This window comes from Larus michahellis, chromosome 14 (assembly GCF_964199755.1).
Source record: "Larus michahellis chromosome 14, bLarMic1.1, whole genome shotgun sequence".
In the NCBI taxonomy this organism is placed as follows: domain Eukaryota; kingdom Metazoa; phylum Chordata; class Aves; order Charadriiformes; family Laridae; genus Larus; species Larus michahellis.
In genome coordinates this window covers 7,061,826-7,075,627 of record NC_133909.1, presented here as the reverse complement: position 1 = coordinate 7,075,627, position 13,802 = coordinate 7,061,826, and the positions used below count along the sequence as shown (strand labels likewise).

The 13,802-nt window shown below is 56.7% G+C and overlaps 1 protein-coding gene across 9 annotated transcripts in view; it reads right to left on the bottom strand.

The window, feature by feature from the left end:
- CASKIN2 (CASK interacting protein 2) overlaps positions 1–13,802 on the bottom strand; it is an 83,041-nt gene that overhangs the window by 27,289 nt on the left and 41,950 nt on the right. For 6 of the 9 annotated variants that reach the window (XM_074607946.1, XM_074607950.1, XM_074607951.1 and 3 more), the window contains exons 1-2: positions 7,330–7,552; positions 4,415–5,111 (exon numbers count right to left, since the gene is read on the bottom strand). In XM_074607946.1, the coding sequence (XP_074464047.1) occupies positions 4,415–4,508 (94 nt within the window). In that variant the 5' untranslated portion in view covers positions 4,509–5,111; positions 7,330–7,552. Of the gene's footprint in view, positions 1–4,414; positions 5,112–7,329; positions 7,553–7,657; positions 7,680–11,819; positions 11,946–13,802 lie in introns of those variants that run through there. The other 3 variants (XM_074607947.1, XM_074607949.1, XM_074607948.1) reach the window with 3 other exon arrangements.

Below are 13,802 nucleotides of genomic sequence, written 5' to 3'. Positions count from 1 at the left end.
GCTGGGCCCCTTTCCAAACACAACACCCATTAGAGGCTGGCTTTGAAAAGCAACTGCCTGTTCGCTCCTTTTGCCCATGTGGGGCTCTTCCTTCCTGGGGAGGGAGGCAAAAAAAAGGGGCTAAACCCCACCATGAGCTGGGACAACAGGGATGTGGGTGGGAAAACCCATCAAGCAAACACCAGGCTGCTAGATGAGACCCCCATCCTGGGGAGGCCAGGAGCCACAGGAGGAGGAAGGGGAGGGAAGGATGGACCCCCACCATGCCGTGCAGCTGCAGTCCTGCCACCATCCATCCCTGCGGCCCCCGCGCTCGTTGGAGCCTTTGAAGCCTCTTTTCTCCCCCTCCCACCCACCCACCCCAGGCTGGTTCAAAAGCAGTTTTCAGCAGGCTGCGGGGCGGTGGGGTCCCTGGCACAGGGCTGCTGCCAGCCGGGCTCCCCTGGGCACGGCGCCTCACCCCACTCCTGGCTCAGTCTCGGTGGAAGAGGGAGTTTTGCCCGTTTCGGCAGAGTTTCTCAGCGTCTCTCCGCAGGCGTGCCCACAGCCCTTTCCAAGCCAGTGTGCGGCTGTGGAGCCGGTCCAGCCCGTCAGACCTACAGCGCACGGGGAGAGGAAGGGAGGACACGGCCGAGGACGCTTGGGAACTCGTCCTCGAAACTCAGGCTTCAAGGGACGTGTCCAGGGCCACCCTTGAGCTCAGTGGCAAAGCCAGGTCCAGCCGCCTGCACTGCCCGGGGCAGGAGCGGAGCAGGCAGGGGACCCAGACATCCCTGCGCCAGCAGAGAAAGCCATCGTGTGTAACAGAGCCTGAAACGATAAGGATCATGCCTGAGGCTGGTCCTGGCTGTTCCCCGCAGCCAGACCATGCAGAGCAGACGGAGCACCTTGGGCTTGGGACAAGCATCAGCAAAGGACAGGGAGATGGCGTGATGGGCTTGCCGGCCAGCACAAAGGCGCATTCAACATCATTGCAAAATAGACCGCAAACTACAAAAAGGAGCAACTTTTTCCCCAAACAACTATAGACTCGCTGCGAGAAGGAAAAAGCCTGTCAGGGCACAGAGGAAGGGCGGGTGTTCCTGCAGAGGACGGGGACACAGAGCGCTAGTGGCAAAGGCTAACAAATCACAGGAAAGATATTAAACCTCACGCTTCGGGGCTTAAGCTGATATAGCTACTAGGGATTAGGAGGAAATTTAAGGGGGAGGGAGCGAGTTATCCCCTATCTGCCTGCTGCAGTCTCATAGCATGCAGAGCAGCATCGTCCTTCTCCTGCCCAGTTGGAGGGGTGACAGCAGCATCTGAGGACCAGCACCACTCTTGTGAAAACCATGCTGTGCTTTGTGCTGCCGGGACACAGCAATGAGGGGCACCAGCCCAGGTATGGGGATAAAGCCAAGGCCCCCTGCAAGCTTCTCTAGCATTTAACAACTTGCTAGCTCACAGCCCAGACACAGCCAAGTCCCAGGCGCCCACACCTGTCCTTGATATACTCAAGGTCTGGAAAGTCCCAACATAGGTAGTGAAATGTGGCAAGTGGCTGGCCCAAGTCAGCTGCATCGTCCTGCGGCAGCGACTGAACCCCGGTAGGGCTTCGGTCCCTGTCCTTGAGAGTTTAACGCCAGTTTGCTCAGCTGCCGCCCTTTCTTTGCACTTTGTGCACGTTTAAACAAAAACCTTCACCACTCCCTCAAGGAAGGCAAACAGTGAGTCCAGCTCCCGTTTTCCTTCCACGGCTCCTCCAGCACCCAACTATCATGGGGACATCACCTTCCCCCGGCATCCCCCCATCCCCTGCCCCTTAGCCCTGCACGTCCAGGAACGAGGACACACAAACCTTGCCCAGTTCCAGGAGCCATCACCCCTTCCCAGGGATGAGAGCCCCGGCCGGGGAGCTCTGCCTCTCACCTCCCCAGGGAGCCCCAGCCCCTCGCTGCTGCGGCAGCCACCCTGGCCCGGCCAACTGGCGCATTGTTGGCGAGCGCAGCCAGCCCGGGGACGTGATTGATCATCGGGGAGAAAGGCCAAAGCCGTGACGGGTCGTTTAACAATTTCAATTAAACTCCGCAGCACTCCGACGCGGAGGGGAGGGGAGAGGGAGAGAGAGAAGGAAATTAAGAAGGGGGATGTTTCTACTACTGCACCGGGGAACCTCAGCAAAGCGCAGCCGGTTCAGCAGGAGCAGCCCAGCTCTCCCAGAGGAGAACCCCTCTCCGGCTGCAGAAGTGACCACAGAATCGTCCTGACGTCCCCTTCCCACAGGTGGGACGTCTGCCCTTCCCCTCTAGCTCCTGCCCCTAAAACTTTCTCCCTGCCCGCCCCACCGCCTTATAATAATAGGTGCTGTGACCCACTTGTACGGCAGCGCTTGCGCAGGGAGGAGGGCTGCACACGGTGAATATTAAACAACGTGTCCCTGAAGTTCCCGCTGCCGGGACTGGCGCTTGATTTTTGCTTACGTGCGGTGACTTTTTTAGGCACAGGAAGCCCCGGAGGGCTGATCACAGCAACCGAGCTCCCAATCCACTGAGACAGCAGAAGGACTCTTAGAGGGATTTAAAAAAAAATAATAATAATAATCAGCATTGCAGCCTGTCATATGGAAAAGGCGCTTTAATGAGCAGCAAATACAGCAAACGCTCCACTCACATGGCATGAGGGAACCATAGGGGATGGGGAGCAGCGATGCCCTCCATACAGGGGATGAGCCCCTGGGGCCAAACAAGGCCCCCATGGTGGGTCCAGCAGAGGAGCCCCACTGAAAGCTTGCAGCGGTGGCCTTGCAGGGGTCTGAGCCTTTTGCTCCTCTCTTCTTATAAAGGAATAAAATGAAAATAAGCAGAGAGAGCTGCTGACACCACTCCAGTGGGGGAGTTAAACACACACGTTCACGTGGGTGCCCCATGGCTGGAGGGAGGGGAAGATGCCAGAGAGAAAATGCAGACAGGGTTTAACTGGGAGAGAGTTACCAGAGGGGACTGGAGAAAACAAGTGTAACTTCACTCCTCCAGGTGCACAGTGGGAGGAGAGCAGCAAGCACCCCAGCCTGCCCGTGCTGCCCGGCCATAGGACACCAGCTCAGGGGAACGGGGCTGCGTCAGTCTGCGGGACGCTCACGTCCTGACGTTATTCATTGCCTTGGGGATGTCCTTCAACCCGCCTGCGCACACAAACCTCACTCGCTTCACCCCAGGGACCCCGTACGGGTGCAAGTCCCTGAGCTGCAAGCAGAGGCAAAGGCACCCAGTCCCTTTGCCCGGGGAGGGGGCACCAGACACCCCCGTTCTGGAGAGAAGGTGACCCCAGCCCTCCTGCAGGCCTGGCACTCATGATTTGAAAAGTTTTGGCCCCAACCAAAGCTCTCCAGCAGCTGACCCAGGAGAGTTTATCCCCTTCTCACGTTTATAATCCCCAGCCTAACTCACGTTTCTCAGCACCAGCCACTCTGCCCTGAGCTGCTCCTAAGAAGCCTTAAAGCTTCTTCTCCTGCCTGAGTTTCTCCTCGCCCTCCCCAGGACAGTTTTTTCCCCTCCAGCTTTCCCACACACACCCACAAGACCCCCCACAACGTGCCGCCCTGGCAGGGGGGTCCCGCACCCGCCCAGCCTCCCCCTGCCCAGAGCGGCTCCCGCAGCCCGGGCAGGCGCCGTGCACCTTCCCCCAGCCATGTACCGCTCCGAGCGCCTTTTTATTTACTTTTCCCAGTTTCCTTCTTTTGGTAGGTCACGAGAAGCAACCAGGAGCTCAGCTCTCTACAGGAGCAGCGTGGCACCAGCCATGATTTGCTCCTCCACCTTTCCACCCTCCCCATCTCCTCCAGACACCGTCCGGCGCCTGCAGGACCCCAGTGCCCTTAGGGACCCCCACAAGCCTGACATTCTCTCTGAGCCATACTTGCTGCTGACCTTTCTGAGAGCACATGCAAGAAAACAGCCCTGCTCAAGGGTTAAACATTACCAGACTGAAATTCAAGGCTTGACGATTGGTTCCAGTCGACTGGCTGGGATGATAATTTTTCACAAGATAAACATGGCCAGGAGTGAGCGGCAACCGCTAAAGACCTTTTGTAGCGGTGTCCCCCTCCTCCAAGCAGCTTTGCTACCCCCAGCTGCTGCCGTTTTCCTTCACCCATCCCCTCTCGGTAGCCCACGTTTTAGGACCCCTGTCCCCAAGCCCGAGGGTAACCCTGGCCCTGCCGGGAGGATCACTCACAGCCCGGTCATTCATCCGCAAGGTCTGTGCTTGTGCTCCCACCTCCAGCCATGGTGTAACCCCTGCACCAGGGTGCAGAGACAGCACTCCCACCCTGGCTTGGATGGCATCGAGCCCGCTGCCGGGACTCGCACACCGGGACAGGCAGCACTGCCCGGTGGGGGAGAGGGAGCCCGTAGCTTGCCATCCGGCTACTCACTGCTCTTGGACGCCTTGATCTTGGCCACCAGTTTCTGCACACCAGGCACGTCCCCATTCTTCACGGCCTGGATCAACTCCTGCTCTCGCCCCATGGCAGACAGGTGGGAGCGGCGGGGGCACAGAAGGCAGAGACCCTCAGATCCCGGTGGTTTATAAAGCCATAGGAATAAGCACGTAGTTCCTCAAAACACACTCTGATGGGAGATGAAATCCAGCAATAAAGATGCTTTACAATCCCACGGGACATAAAAGCCAGAAGGAAGAAGTCTTTCTGTTAAGGGCAGAAGTCTCTTTCTGTGTCGGGAGGAGCAGGACCCGGATGGGGTTTGGTTGGAGAACATGCGATCAATTAAAATAAGAAATAGTTCAGCGTTCAGGCACGGGCTCCTGGCAGCACCGAGGCTCTGTGAGACAAAGCCAGGCGGCTTGGGGCAGGGCAGCTGGCACAGTCGGCATCGGGATGCCCTTGGCCTCTCACAGCACTCCCAGAGCCGGAGGTGTCGTGCTTTGCTCCCCTCGCCAGGCTCTGCTGTGCTGATGAGTCCCTAATTCTTCCCAACGGGATTACAGGCTCGTCGCCATCTGGAAGTTATAGATCCTCCCACTCTGGTGCTCATTAGCCCCTTCGTTTCGGCATTCCTCTTGGCAACAGCTCTGCAGCCACACTGGGGAGCCCCGGCACAGCAGCCCAGGACCTGCGGAGAGGAAGAGCAGCGTCAGCCCTCAAAGGCCATTTACCTCCCGGCTCCGTCGCGACAGCTTTTGTATCCATGCCGAAGAACGAATACTTTGACTATATTTAGTCCTGGCGGGACTTGGCTCATCCTCATGTTAAACAGAAAGGAAAGAACCTGCAGAGGAAACCTCTCAAGGGTGCTGTCAGGGGGTGGGCAAGGAGTGGGACAGGCACACACAAGTCCCCTCCATAAAGGCATCACACAGGGCTTGGGGCACCACGGTGTCTCCCCTTCTCTCCCAGTGGCAGCAGCCAAGGGATGCAGCTGGGAAGGTTTAGCCAAAGTCCTCTGCAGCCCATGGGAGTGGGTCAGCCTGGCCAGCAGCCTTCCCCTCCTGTGCAGGGGTAAACCCTCACCCTCTGAATTACCCATGAAGCTCAGTGCCCTGGGACCCAAGACGCTCTTTAACCAGTACATGAGCTTTCTCTAGCCCAGGTAAGGAGCTGGGTATAATTCATCAGCACAACTATGCTCAGGAGAACAGCATCAAGCCCATGTCCCAGCCGGCTGGGGCATCCTGGAGAGGGCACGAGGTCCCAAAGCAGCGGTTCACACCTCCCAGCCTGCGCTCTCCCGCTGTGCCCAGGCTGCCCAAACTGGGCAGTGAGAAAATCCCTCCTGGTTTGGGGCCATGCGTCTGGCAGGCTGCTCCGACGCCCGGAGAGGAGCGTGCGTGCAGGAGGGCAGGGAGCACGCACTGTGCCAGCTACAAGGCCATTGCCAAATCACCATGCGACTCCCCGCATGCCAATCCAGGCTGGATCAGAACCAAACCCGGTTCCCCCAGCCATGGCGCAGGCATGCCATCTCCCTTCCCAGAGCGCTCACCCTCAGCCGTTTATGTAATAGCAGGTGTCGCTTCCTCTGAGCAATTGAGGTCACTGTTTTGAGGATGGAAACCACAGGGGAGAGAAGGCAACAGCAGGAGGAGAGGTCCCACCTGGGTCACAGGGGGCAAAAGCAGAAGGGGCATGCCATAGCACAGCAGCGCTCAGATACCCATGGTAAAGCTGGAAGCTGTGACCACCCATGAGTGCGGACACCCCATGCTTCAGCCCTCCCCTGGGTGCAGCAGGATTCAGTACAACTGAAGAGGTGATCCTCCAGTGCTGGGTTAGCTTCCGGGACAAGGGGATGATGAGATTCCCGCACCAGGCTGGGGGGCTCTCCCCACATTGTTGCTCCCCTGATGGTTCATTCAGCTGATGAGCCCCTCAGCACCAGGGCTACCTGGGGGGCTTGGTACCAGGCACCGAAGGCAGTGCCCACTGAAGTCAGCCATCAACTCCCCATGTCCCCAGGCACCGGCTTATCTACCTTATGACAAAGTTTCAGCTACTTGACTCAGACTAACCCCTTGCTGCAAACACATGCCCTCCCGAAACCTCCTGCATTACACCATCTTCAAAACTACTTTATTTCATTTAACCCTGTGCACTGCATCCAACTTTGTGCTGCTCTTCAAAAGTGGTCATGAAAAGTGAACACGAGGGCGCTGAGATTATTCACTCATTTATTAAAAGAGTCCCCAACGGCCTCACTTAGAAGGCAGCCCCATGCTGCTGCCTACCTCTCCCGAAGCATTGTAAGGGTCAGCGAGTAACTCGGAGGTACCGAGAGTTCCGAATACCGATCTCCACCTCTTCAGCCTCCCGAGAGAGGAGCAACAGCGAAAGTAAAACTCAAGGAATGCATAAAGCTGGAAAAGCAACAGCAAACATCCCTCCCACCCGAGTAGAGCTAAGCCTCCAGCCCAGGAATCCACCTGGAGAACCAAAGTATCCCAAACATTCCCGCAGCCAAGGAGAGCGCCGGGAAAAAGAAGGGAGAGAAAGAAAAACAAAACAAAACCAAACCAAAACAATTACGTAAGTAGAGAAAGAAAGATGCAAAAGAACGGTAGGCACTGAGACCGGGTCTCGAAGGGGCGGGCGGGGGAAGCTCGCCTCCCCAGGGAGGCCCCCCGGGAAGCCCCGCGCCGCCCGTGGTGGGGCGAGGCCGGGCGGGCAGCGATGGGGGCACCGTTCGCGCCTCCCCGCCCCGGGACCCCCCAGGGGCCGCTCCCTCCTTCGGGGAGGGCTCGGGGGGATTTCTACCCCCACCGAGACGAATCGCTCCGTTGCTTCTGCCAGCGGCCCGACCCCGGCGGGTCCCGCAGCCGGCGGTCCCCACTCACCTGGCCGCGCTCCCAGCCCGCCCAGCACCGGGGCGAACCGAACCGAACCGCGCCGCACCGGACCGCGCCGTGCGGTGCCGGACCGCGCCGAGAAGTACAGAGCTGAGCAGCAACTTGCCAAGCGTGCAGAGCACGACCGGGACTGGGACCGGTACCGGGACCGGAGCGGCGCGGTCCCGGCTGCCCGGCTCGCAGGGCGGCGCGGCGCTCGGCAAAGTCCCGCTCGGGCTGGCCCCGTCCCGGCAGGAAATCCCTCCCCGGCCCGGCCTGATTGGAAAAGCCCGGCGGGTTGTGCGGGCTGGGCAGGGCCGGGGCTGCTGTCACTCACCGTGATGCGCCGGCAGATTTGGGCAGGGGCAGGGCCGCGGCAGCCCGCCGCACCGGCACCGCTCCCGCCCCGCACCCGCCCCGGGGGTGCCCCTGGGGCAAGCGGTTCGCTTTGAACGGGGCCGACCGGAGAGCCAACGCGGTCCGGGGGGCGGGACCGACCCGGTAGTCCGGGACCGGCCCCGGTGGGAGGTCCCCCATCCTCGACCTGGGACCGACCCAGTGGTCCTGGACCAGCCCCCAGGGGCTATTCCCCCTCGTCGACCCGGGGGGACGATCCCCCATCCTCGACACGGGACCGACCTGGTGCTCCGGGACCAGCCCCGGGGGGCAATCCCCTAACCTCAGCCCCAGACTGACCCGGTCAGCCCTTTGCCCCCTCCATCACCGACCACCCTGGCAGAGAGGCTGCACAGGCTGCTGATGGCACCCACAGGACCAAAATCCACCGCTCCCCATCTGTCCAAGCCACAAATTAATCCTACTCTCACAAAGCACTAAAACCACCGAAAAATCACCCATTTCTGCCAGTCCTCAACAGAAACACCAGAGCCGAGTGCTCCCTCAAGCACAGTTCTCTTAAAACAAGAGATTGCCTAATAAAGCTAGACAGCTTTTGCTGCATGATACCACTGGATTATCATCAACTAATCAGATTAAAAACACACAGAGACTTTGATTTTATTCACTAAATGCCCAGTCCACAGCTCCCTGGGGGAGTTGCAAAGATCCAGTACCTCTTTGAACCAGGCCCCAAGACATTTCACCAAACGAGGGTTTCGTGAGCAATCCCAATAAGGGGGATCCTCAGCAAGGAGGAGAAGGAACTGACGTTTCAAGACACACCCTGTCTTTTCAGTTGGGGAATAAAGAGATTATTATGCACATCTAATTATAAATGTCAACATTATACAGCTGCTATGTTGAAGCATGAAGCTCTAAGTAGCCCTGCTAGGAAGGGCTGTGAAGTGAAAGGTCCTGTTATTCCTCCTGTGAGTTTTGCCAGAGCTTGTAAAGCGCAGTGACATTTATAATAATCCCCTGAATTTATGTAGCACCTTTTGTCCTTTTAAGGATCTTAATTAAGCTTTGCAGCTCCCCAAGCACAGGCTAAACCCCTTTCACAAAATAGGAGGCCAGGCCCTGCTTTGTACAGAATGTGCGTCCTGTTTCAGGCAGGGGTAGGACTTTTCCACCCCAACAACCCCCAGCAGCACACCATTACACAGCAGTAAGATCATGCCACACCAATATTCCCACTTAAAAGTTATGCCACTTCAGCTACACCTGCATGGTTAAAATTGGGTAATTTAAGCTTTAGTCTCTGGGGTCACACAAGTCTTTTGAATGCAGTGTTTACCTCAAGTTACTAGTAAATGCACAACTTCTAGTGCAGCCTTTGAACATTAAAGCATGTATTGGTGCTCCCAACTCTGCATCGAAGCCCAATGCCTTCGATTTACACAGGCAGGCAGCAGAGCAGGGATGAGCTGGCAGCAGCCCCTATTTCCTATCACGTATCTCTCCATTTTCCATCAGACTCTTGGAGGTTAAACATCTCATGGGTGATCCCAGCACAAAGCCTGGCCAGCGGCGCCAGCCATGTCTACCTTGCAGAGCTGACAGACGCACCATGACATTCATTCCCCCGCGTCCGCAGAGCAGGTGCTGAGAGAATCGATTGGAGTTTCCACTGCAGAGAAACCCCTTCTAACATTTTGCTACTTGCCTGCACGGGGGTGAGAAGTTTGCAGCCTAGGGGGAGTTTTTGGGGTGCAGGCACCCTTGGGTGGCCGTCCCTGTCCCCAGCCCCTGCAGAGATGTGCCCCAGGCCAGTTCGGGCGCAGGGGCTGGGGGCTCCCACTGGGGCCGGACTGCTCGGGTCCGGCTGGGCCCCTGCTCCTGCTTGCAGCTCTCCAGGTCGATGTTGCCACCTAGAGGCCCCTGTTACAACGATCGTCTCCTGGCAAAATACTGGGAAGTTGTTGTTTGTTGTGGTTTTTTGTTGTTTTTTTTGGTTGGTGTTTTTTTTTTTTTTTTTTAATTCAATGCAACATTTGAAAGCAGCTTTTGTGGGTTAGGGGCTGAGGAGCAGATTAGTTGCTCCTACAGTCGGTATGTTTTTGACTCAAAATGTAATGCACAACACCTTTGCCAGCTCTCCCCAGCCCCTGTCTTGTGCTGCTGATTGTTGGTCACAGCTCATCCCAGCTCTTCTCGCAGCCCCAGCAGCTGTTCAAACCCCTCCTCTCTGCTCTGAGGTTTACCTTAATTGCTTTTTTTCCTCCCATCCTCAAAACAAAATGATGCATTTGCTGCCAGGGAGGGAGGGAAGCAGCCCCACTGGCAGGAGTGATGCACACAGCAGTGTCTGCAGTAGCTCTGCTGCCAGCACTGATCCAGGTGACACTGCAACAGACACAGCTCCAAGACCTGAGACTGTAAAACCTCTCCCAAGTCTTGTGAAAAGCCAAACTTGGAAAGTTGTGGTAATCTCATCTCCACCCAGCAGGAGCGGGTAGGAGGTCTGCAAAGGCCCATACCAGACATCCAAAACATTTTAAGTATGTTATGAACCAGCTGGATGGAGATATGCTTCTCCCCTCTCAGCTGTGGCTCATGCTCCTCCTTTCACTGCTGTTTAAAACCACACAGAACATGCCTGGCTCAACCTAAAGACTTTCTGCTGCAACCCCAAAGCTCCTCTCACACCCAGATAAGGGGAGGCTCAGGCCGACATGGGAGTGGAGGCAGCCTTGCAGGCAGAGCAGGATCCCCATAGGCAGATGGGATTGCTTTCCCTAGGCAAGTGTGCAAACACTGCTGCCCAGACAGTCCTAGTTCAGGGCCAGAGCAGGGCTGGAGGCTGGTTCCTGCACACCCACAAGGGCAAAACCACCACAGCAGAGGCTGTGGCACCCCACAATGGCACCATGGTATCTGTCCCACAGAGAGGAAGGTGCGGGCTGAGGAAGAGCCTCTCCCATGCTGAATCAGGCCATGTCAAAAAGCAAGTTACTGCCCAGATTTAAAGCCAGCCCCAGGAGCCCTTCCAGCAGTGGGGTTACCAGAATGGGTAACCAGTGGAACCAGAATGGGTTCCAGCCCATTCATTCCTGCAGTGCCTGGCCTCACTGAGCACCGAAAGGCAACGGGTGCCCCACTGCTGGGCTTTGGTACTGTGCGTAAGCAGCCCAGCAAGTCTCATTCTCATTCCTAGTGCTCAGCAGTCACATCCCATCCCCGGTGTCCCTTCACTGCACATACATCCCCCCACTATGATGTCCAGGACAGGCATTTCCCACCTGGCTCTGCACTCCACCTCGCTGGCTGCAATGTCAAGGGCAAAGCGAGAGAAGGACAGGGGATCCAGACACACGAGGTGCTTATGTATGAATTTCCTCCATCACCTTTATTAACCCTCCTGGCAATAGCTACTGCTGGAAGAAGCCCAAGGAGGAAAACCAGGGGGTTTGATCAAGAGGATGCTCTGCCCACAAGGAAGAGGATGCTGTACTCCAAGGGACCAGGTGTTGGCAGAGGAGTTTTTGGGCTGGTTTGGCTTCAGACACCTCCTGCCTCTGCACTATGTGCGGCACAGCCACTCTCTGCAGCCTCAGGCTGCCCACCGCCACCATCAGGCTGGAATATGTCCTGGCATTGAAGCCTCAGTCCAGAACCTGGACACAATTCCATGTGCATGTGCCCCACAAAGCCAAACATCAGCCACAGCAAGAAAAGCAGAAGTGACTGCCCTTTGCAGAGCTGGTAGTACCTGCCGGCAGCAGGCAGCAATATAAACTGCACCTAGAGTCAGCTCTCCAGCAGGTAGCATGGCTTTGGAGGTGATTTAGGAAGCTCTACTCAGCTCCAGTCTTTTACAGCAAAGAAATCCCCTCCACGCATGTGACCTCAGGTAACCAGCTCTTGGTTACATCACTCCACTGGAGACCAGCTCTGACCTCCCTCGAAAAGCAATGCTGCAGCTCAAACACGTGTGAGCTGGGAGTTACAGCCCGCACCAGCCTCAGCCCTGGCACAGCAAACCCTACGCACAATCCCTTCCCCCTGCATCCGCGTGGGAACTTGGGCAGGCGCTGGCATGAGGATTCCGGCAGAAACAGCTTTCCCACGTGCCAATGTTCGGCTCTCGCCAGACTCACCTCTTTCTGGCACACGTGTGCTGCTGCTCGCACTGTCCTCCCCGTCTACCTCCTTTCCTCCTCCTTCAGGAGCCTCCCGGTGCTGACAGCCACTTCTTTCTGGTCCTGTGCCTTTCTTTTCTCTCCGTCTCCCTTACTCAGTCCCTCTCTCAGGAAATTAAAGATAATCCTCCCTTTTCTTGCTGCCAGATTCCCTGTTTAACATTCGCTGCGTGTGCTTGCACTGATTCAAAACGGGATTAGACTTTCTGTTGCTTTGATGTCAGTTGGGTTTTGCACTTAAGGCAGAGAGGGGAAAAAGAAAATGTCTGTTAACAAACCTCCTGGGTTCTGCCCATCCACTTGCACCCATCCTGGAAATGAAGGTCAGGCACATTTACTGTCAGAAACTGGGTCCCCTTCCAGGATCAACCTGGTGGAAACAGACTGACCTGCAGCCCCAGCACCACAGTCTCTATGCCAGGCATTTTTCTCTGGAAATGCCTAATTTCCACCCTGACTCCGTTATCATCCAGCAGCGTGGAGGCTGAATGGCTCCCATCAGCAGGGAGGTGTCATTAATCATTGGAAAACCACAACTCGTTGGCTGTCAGTGAATATTGCAACCTCCAGCTGCCGCACGGCAGGGAGCATGTGGGCCACCAGCATCGCTTCAATAGAGATCGGGGCTCAGGGCTCCCCACTGGGAATACCCTGAGCTGCTCATTTCTAAGGGAGAAGCAGGTGCTGTGAGGTGACTAAAATAGAAATTCATACCCTGCTCCCTGTGGTGTGACACTTGTCCAAAAGCATCCACAGCACACTCCAAAATCAGGGATTCCCCTCTGCTTCCTTGGGTCTGAGCTTCTCCCTTTGGAGGACATGGACTTGGGGTTATTGTCACTGGCTGGTACCTCCAACACCAGTTTGAAGCAGACAAAGAACTTTTTTCTCATGCTATCTGTGACAGTCTTGCTTTGCCGCTGAGACACAGCTCCTTGAGTCCACAATGTCCAAACTAGCCTGCAGCACAGTCTAGAGCTGGGGCATGATCTCTCTCATCTGTGTCCTGCACTGGTCTCATACCAGAAGGAAAGAGCCTTTTACACAGGATTCTGCAGAGCCGCGACCAGGGCTGGGATCTGATGGTGTGCGCTATTCCTGTGCATCCAGGACAGCCCTTTCCCAGAGTCTCCAGGCTCTTGCAGGTGGTTTCTGCTGCCTCATGCTCCAAATCTGTTCCCATCTGAGCTTCACCGCGCGGTCACTTGGGCCTCCTCTGGGTAACAGGCAGGTCTGGGGGCTGCAGAACTGGAGATGTTTGGTTGCAACTGGAACCACCCCAGCAGCTTCTGGAGGTTATTTGGGAAAGCAGTTCCGTGGATGACTACAGGCCAGCCATGGACAGGACCCACCTCCCAGCCCACTCCCCATGGAGAGGCACAGCCAGCACTTGCAGAGCCGAAGTGGAGGCACACCACTTCTGGGTGCTCTCCCCGGGATCTGGCAGCTGTAATCCCTCTGTCACCCACACCACACCAGTGTGCTGCTAGCACTGCCATCACATCGGGCATCCTCCAGGATTGCCCAGGGACTCGGGACGTGCCTCTACCAATAGCACAGTGTCTAATCCATTTTGCCTGGTACATGCACACAGACTTGATTAATGTCTGCAATGAGCTCCATCCATCATCAGGGAGTAAAGGAGATTAACTCTGCAGCACGCCTGCCTCGCGTTGATCCCATTCTCCAGGCCTCCTGATTAATGGCAAGGCCGCCTTATCTGTCAGGCCAGGAAACATGAATATCCGGGTTGACTGGTGATGAAGGGAAGCTGCAGGCGCTCGGGCTGCAGACGGGGTGCTGCCAGCTCAGCTGCAGCACGCTCTGCCATCAGGGCCATGCCGATGCACCCCAGCTCCCCAGACTGATAGTCCCGTTCCCCATTCCCATTGCTCCCTCCATTCCCATTGCTCCCTGCCTCTCTGCACCCTCCACTGCTTC